At 37.6% G+C, this 7,501-nt stretch overlaps 1 protein-coding gene across 1 annotated transcript; it reads left to right on the forward strand.

The window, feature by feature from the left end:
- Positions 1–360: 360 nt before the first annotated feature.
- LOC128651698 (E3 SUMO-protein ligase ZBED1-like) lies at positions 361–5,487 on the forward strand. Its single transcript, XM_053704684.1, has 4 exons — positions 361–799; positions 1,255–1,486; positions 2,298–2,971; positions 3,209–5,487. Exons 1-4 carry the CDS (start codon positions 768–770, stop codon positions 4,329–4,331), a joined length of 2,061 nt encoding a protein of 686 aa, XP_053560659.1. The 5' UTR covers positions 361–767; the 3' UTR covers positions 4,332–5,487.
- Positions 5,488–7,501: the final 2,014 nt, after the last annotated feature.

Consider the following 7,501-nt stretch of genomic DNA (forward strand, 5'->3'; position numbering starts at 1 on the left):
GACTCTACTACACATTGAGGATTTCTCTTACCGGATTTTTACCAGACTTTTAAGGATTTACCAAAAGACTCTCAAAGGACACTATTATTGTCTTATCATTATTTTAAGTTATTTAAAGTTGTGGAAACACACCTTTAGGAGTTTGTGGACTAGTTTTGGCCAAACTATACACACTCTCTGTTTTTATGTCGTCCATATATTTTTATAGCTTGTCATAACTATATAGCTTGTGGTAATTTATATAGCTTGTGTTATTTGATTATTGTTTTTAAGATAATAACGCATTATCGGACCATTGAGTCCATCACCCAGATTGAATCAGGAGATTTGAGGTATTAGCTGGTACCAGTGTTAATTTCGTTGACGAAAATATTTTCGTCAAATGTTTTCGTCAGCGGCCGTTTTTAGTGACGAAAAGTTAACGAAAATTAAGTTATCATTAAGTCAATTGACGAAAAATATGACGAAAATCAATTCCAATTTTCGTCATTGGACGAAACCGAAACGAAAATGTGAGGGTCTGAGGGAGGGACGTCACCTGAACCTCCGCTTTTTAGTTTCCTCTGAGCTCCACCCACCGCTGTCTGTTAGAGTGAGATGCACGCAGCCACGCATGGGAGTCTGGGAGAGAGAGTGAGAGACGCAGGCGCAGCTGCAGGATCCCTCTGTTTGCCTAAGGGAGTCGGGACTTCTGGAACAACGCCCTGCAGTGCAACTGAGTGCAAACCACAGAAGAGAAGAGGAAGAGTTGGAATTGGAATTCCTCCATGTCTGGAGAGTGGAAATTGAATGTGACGTGGTGAGTGACTTGTGTGTTTGTCTACTGAATTTTTAGTATAAGATCTCGGTTCGGTTCACGTTGCCAGTGCCACATGGTTATGTCGCCATGCAATGCATCCTCCTACCCTACTCTTAGGTGTCAGGCTTCCTGTCTGTGTAGTGTGTATCTCACAGTCTGTCACTGCAAAGTCCATGTATTTATTTAGGAAGGATATATATTATAGGAGGATCTGGCATCGGCATGGCAGGCTCAGCTCAATGGTGGCCTGGGTGGGTGGCGCAGGTGACTTATAAGGAAGGGGCACTGATCTGATCTGATCTGATGGGCCTGAAAATGAAATAGTAGCAGAGTGGGGGCTGAGGGGTTGCTGCTGAGCTGACTGACTGACCCTTGCTTTAACAATTACAGCATTTTTCTGTATTATTACCATTTTGTCTAGTACTAGTAATATCTTTCTTTTTGGGTAACACCAGTCACCAACAGGTAGCATACACTGCTGCACAAACTGTACAGATACAGATGACACTAGTCACAGAAATGTTAGTGTCTGGGAGAAAGAGAAGAGAAGATCTATGGATGCATTTTACATTTGATGCTAAGGAGAACAAGACCCTTTGCAAACCATGTGGAGTGGCAATCACTGGTAAAAATACAACAAACTTGAAGCGTCATTTGCAGATGAGTCATCCCGAAATTCATACAAAGGTACTATGCACTGCACAGTCACACTTAAATGGTTGTTTAAGATAAAGTTATTTAGTCAGGTAGGCCAAACTGGTGTTTTCTTTTCACTAAACTTAAAGGGACATAAAACAGGTTGGTTTGGTCCAGGTTCAGAATAGATCTGTTCAACTGCATATCCATTATCCTAAGCTAAACGGGCTAATTTTTTTTAATAATTATCAAAACTAAGCAAAATGAATTACATTATAGCTAAGCTGCCCCCTGGCCTGGAGCAGCCAACTCCACCCCCACAGTGTTTTACAGTCACAGGCATTGTATTTTAACTGAGTTCACACACAGCTTCTAGTTCTCTAGGCATGCTCCAGTAGATATTATGGATAATCCCTATGCATTTTGGAATTCCACCAACAACAAAAACACACAATATATATAGAAGGAAATGTGTGGGATGTGGGGGGAGTTAGAGCTTTACAATTCAGAAACTAAAAAGAAAGGGTTAATGTCGACTACTGGCACGGCAGTATAAAATTGCAGGTAAAGTAATTAAAATACATATTATTAATTATATTTTGTCTCTATCCTATCCCACTTGTTTTATGTCCCAATACAAGCCTAAAGAAACCACTGCTGTCCTGTATTGATTGATGAGATAACTAACCCTTTTGAGAGTGACATATGGTGGAACTGGGACTCAGGAAGCAAGGGACATAAATGTAGTATATATATATATAGAAAGAGACAATTGAACTTGGTGCTGTGGATGGGTGACCGTGAGAGAAAGAAAAATCAGAATTATTAGATTTTTTTCCCCCCACCTTATTCACCCCCACAGATACAGAAAACATCCAATGATGGGCCAAGTCAAGCCAGTGCACCACAGCAAAATATTTACACAGCTCTTGTAAGTGCTTCAAAATACAAAATTGACTCTAAGGAACAACAGGCCAGGGAGGATGCCATAGCAAAATGGATTGGGCGCACTGGATTACCAGTCAGAACGATTGAAGATGAGGACTTTGTTAACATGATGGCGACCGTAGATAGGAGACTGAGTGTTCCAAAGAAAACTAAAATAAATAATCTGATTGACAAACATTATGAAGATGAAAAACAAAAATTCAAAAAGAGACTGGCTGCTGCCCGGAGAGTATCTATTTGCACTGATTTGTGGACAAAAAAAGGACTAACAGCTTCATTCCTTGGTATAAGTGCGTGCTACTTTTGTGTTGACCAAAATAAAGCTGATCACATATTGTTGGCCCTTGAACAAGTAGCACACCCACACACTGCACAGTCAATCAAATCATGTGTGGACAAATGCTTGCAAGAGTGGGACATACCAAAGAAGAAGATCCTTACAGTGATAACAGACAATGGGAGTAATATGGTGGCAGCATTTAAACACACCACAGCAGCAGCAGAAGAACCACCCAGCTTTAGTGAGGAAGACTCCCCCATAACGGAAAGTGACTCTGAGTCGTCTGAGTCTGAAATTGATGATTTGCGGTGAGCCATTTTTATTATTTTTTCAATCTTTTTCATGATGACAGTCAATTTTAACATGGATATGAGATTGATGTTGGGGGCGGGCTGTATCTTTTGTTGTTATTTTTCCATTTACACTTTGTATTGTAATCTTGTGTAAAGTATTCCCATCCATAATTAAGATATTGAGGGTTTAAAAACTTGAATGGAAAACTTTTTTATACTTTATGCTTATTTGACTGTGCTCTGTCCTCTTAGGTACCAACAGATCGACATGGACCGGACACCGTGTGTGGTGCATACCTTACAACTTGTGGTCCACATGGTGCAGAAGGAGGCAAGTGTTAAGAGAATCCTTGATAAAGCAAGGTCAGTAGTGAAACTCTTCCGCAAGTCTTCCGTTGCAACACAGAAGATATTGGAGCAGTGTGGCCTTATTGTTTTAAATGACTGCCCCACACGCTGGTCAAGTACATTCAACATGATCGCACGACTCATCAAAGTGAAAGACTCGGTCTGCCAAATCGCAAACAACATGGGATGGGACAGCTTTCTCCCTAGTGAATGGCAAAAGCTCACATCATTGCATGATCTACTGCTGCCATTTGCAGAACATACTAAAACCCTCCAGAGTGACACCATGTCCATGTCCCTGGTTGTCCCTGCCCTCTTTGATCTGCTCAGTCACCTTGATGACTTTAAACAGAACACTAGCTACCAAGACCTTGCCACAATTGCACAAAAAATGAAAGGGAATGTAAACCAGCGTTTTGCTTCATTCTTAGATACAACAGATGAAAGGTTCTCCCCACTTGCAGCTGCTGCTTGTTTTGTCAACCCTACTGTCTGTGAAACCCTTGTTGATGTGGCTGATGAAAATATTCAGGAACTTCTTAAACAGGCAGAGGAGTATGTGATAAGAAAATCAGCATTGCCCCACACACAAGATGAGGATCTGTCTGAAGAAGATGATGCACTTGCAGTTGCAGAAGAGGAGAATATTGAGAAATCAAAGGAAGAAGCCCCACCATCCACATCAAAGCACAGAGTCTTTCGGTTTCTCTCAAAATGCCGCAGAAGACCCAGGCAGAGGACCTCCCCAAACAACATAGAGCAGCAGATCAGAAAATATAGGGAGGAAGAGCTTTTGCAACAACCCATCACTGATGACGACACTGGAACAGATTTTTGGCTGTCAAAGAATGATACTTTTTATCACCAGTTAAAACCTTTTGCATTAGACCTGTTGGCTATGCCAGCTTCTCAAGCCTTTGCAGAGAGAATATTCAGTGTCACAGGTGACCTCTCTCGAGGCCGGCGGAATAGAGCAAGGGTCATATTGGCACGAAGTGCTTTCCTTAAAATGAATCGAAACAAATAGAAATGTTTTTATTCTCCAGTTACTTATAACATGTTAAGCATTTTTAGCATACCTATACTTGTGGGTTTGGGTTGTGTTTCACTCACTGCTTATTGCTATAGGAAGAATCAATAATTCAACAGTTCTAATTGTCAAATACAGTGACAGTCATAGAAAAAATGCATAAGGCTAGTGCTACAATACCATAAGTGAGTGTGTGTGTGGATTAGAATTTCTGTGGAACTATAATAACAACCACCACCAATAAACTCCTCTCTCTCTCTCTCTCTCTCTCTCTCTCTCTTAGCATTGATAATAGAGGTAAATATATCACACTAAAGAAAAAGAAAAATAGACCAGTAAGTTTAGTTACAGTAACTTTCAATTAGATGCATATTGTTGCTATGGATGAATCATGTCATGTCAATGAATCTAGCAGTGAATAGTATTCACTCACTCCTGACAGCACTTCCTAAACCTATACAAACGTCTCAGACAGATTTATAATTAGGCAGAGTAGGCACATATCATTTTTTTACGTCAGGCAGGCCCAGGTTCTGCCCCTAGGGGAGTTGGCAGCAGGACCTCAGCGTAAGGGTTCCCTACCTTGCACCTGTCTACAATGTGGTGCCAGAAATGTAAATCCACTCCAGCCCCTAGTAGATAGATAAGCTATAGGTGCTGTTCACTTGCTGTCAAATTTAGCACTGAATAAATAGTATTATCTGCTGTATTAACAGCACTTCCTATAGCAACAATATGCATCTCATTGTAAGTTAGTGGGGTGTTCTTAGTGTGATACATATTTACCTCTATTGTCAATGCTTGCTGAGACAGAGAGAGGAGTTATAAAAAGTGGTGATTGTTATATAGTTCCATACAGTACAGCTGCTAGCATTGTATTTGTAGCCTCTGCACTTTTTCTTTGAATGTATCTGAGAATTAGAATTGTTGAAATTTGAAACAATAAACTGTGAAGATGTGAAAAATTGTGAACAGTCCACGTCCAGTGAGTCAGTTAGTAACTGATTCTTATTATAGAAATAAGCATTACCCCTCTAGTATTGGTTAATTACTTTAGTAGTTATGCTGTCTGTGCCTTTGCTGCCTGTAGCACTAGCTGGCTGCAGAATTGTTTTGTTGTGTACGGTTAAGGTTAACAAGTTACTTGAACTGTTAAAAGGTTTTATATTCAGGTAATAATATGTGCAATGGGATTACAGTACAGTTGCACTTCTCTTTGTCAAAATTCAAAAAACAATATTCTTGTTTGTTAATTGTTTACCAGTACACAACTAAACAATTCTGCAGCCAGCTAGTGCTACAAGGCAGCAGAGCAAAATCAAACTTGCTTTTATTTTGCTGTCTGTGCCTTTGCTACTGCCTTGTAGCACTCGCTGGCTCTGGCTGCAGAATTGTTTTGTTGCGTACTGTGTTCAAGTTAGTAAGTTACTTGAACTGTTAAGGTTTTATATTCAGGTAATAATATGTGCAATGGGAACACAGTACAGTTGCACTTCTGTTTGTCAAAATTCAAAAAGCAATATTCTTGTTTGTTTATGAAACTTGCTTTTATTTTGCTGTCTGTGCCTTTGCTGCTGCTGCCTTGTAGCACTTGCTGGCTGCAGAATTGTTTTGTTGGGACTTGGGTACTGTTAACAATAACAAGTTACTTACTTGAACTGTAAAAGGTTTTATATTCAGGTAATAATGTGCAATGGCATTATTACATTGATTGAACAGTACAGTTGCACTTCTGTTTGTAAAAATTCAAAAAAACAATATTCTTGTGTTTGTTTATGAAACTTACTTTTATTTATAAAGACGTTACCACAACGGCTAAAAGTAAATTTGTGTCTGTATTCTTTTGTATGTACTATGTTCGAACTTCGAACCTTAATACCAATACCATAAATAATAACATTTTTAATCCAGGAGTGTATATATATATATATATATATATATATATATATATATATATATATATATATATATATATATATATATATATATATATATATATATATATATATATATATATAATGAGTTTGGATTGGAAATTCTAGATAAATGCTTAAATAATGCACAATTTAACCCATTAGATTTTAGTTTTAGTCGAATTTTAGTCGACTAAAATCGCCAGTACGATTTTAGTCGACTAAAATTCGACTAAAACTAAAACAATTCAGATGACTAAAATACGACTAAAACTAAAATGGCATTTTAGTCAAAAGACTACGACTAAAACTAAATCAAAATTTGCTGCCAAAATTAACACTGGCTGGTACCAGTTTAGTTTAAATTCCATTGGTAGGATCTTACATTTAATTTTGTTATCATATATATTATTTTTTCTGCATTTTTCCCATTACTTTATCTTATTTTTTGATTTATTTTTTGATTTATTGATTTTTAAGATCACATTCACTACTTATTTTTATTGTGTGTCATATTCTACAAATCCACAATATGGTTTATTTGACAGTTTAAGGAATCCAACACATTGTATCTTATTTCTTATTTTTGATTTTTCACGGTGTTCATCATATGATTTAAATGTTGCAATATTTGTATGCACTGTTGACCTATTAGTGGGTCTCGTATCACTATATCAGTGACCCTATCACTTCGATAAGAACATTTGAGCTAATATTACATTATCCATTGAATACTAGGTTTATTTGTACGTGTATTTAACAATACCATGTACCTACTAGAAGGTTTTTAAGAGGACTCATGAAAACTGGAACATTAGATATTGGTCATCCAGTTTAACCAACCGGATCTGTCATTTGTTGAATCATTTATTGTATTGTATTTTAAGCTTTGCTATATGTATTTTGTGTTTTTATGATTCTGGAGATCAGAATTACATTGGTTTTATATATTAAATATTTGGTTGATAGAAATTATTGGAGACCATTTTTGACTTTTTAATCCCTGTGGTATATCTAAGCCATTGGCGCTCCTATATATCCTAATCCTTAATTTACTTTTATCATCAGATTTGCTTTGTTCTCTTGTTATTCTTAGTTGAAAGCTAAACCTAGGTAGGCCGCCTCTTATCTGAATACATTTGACAGTTTTTCACAGCTAGAGGGCGTTAGTTCATGTGTTTCATATAAATAACATTGTGCTCACACACGTAAAGTTATTTAAGAGTCAGCACTAATTGCCTGAAATGCAAGTCT

Source organism: Bombina bombina, chromosome 3, assembly GCF_027579735.1.
Source record: "Bombina bombina isolate aBomBom1 chromosome 3, aBomBom1.pri, whole genome shotgun sequence".
Lineage (NCBI taxonomy): Eukaryota > Metazoa > Chordata > Amphibia > Anura > Bombinatoridae > Bombina > Bombina bombina.

Bases quoted from the DNA above. Each gene is read 5' to 3' on its own strand.
- LOC128651698 (XM_053704684.1), top strand. From the start codon at position 768: ATGTCTGGAGAGTGGAAATTGAATGTGACGTG. The intron at 1,487-2,297 runs GTACTATGCACT...TCACCCCCACAG, and splicing joins ATCCCGAAATTCATACAAAG to ATACAGAAAACATCCAATGA. The intron at 2,972-3,208 runs GTGAGCCATTTT...CTGTCCTCTTAG, and splicing joins TCTGAAATTGATGATTTGCG to GTACCAACAGATCGACATGG.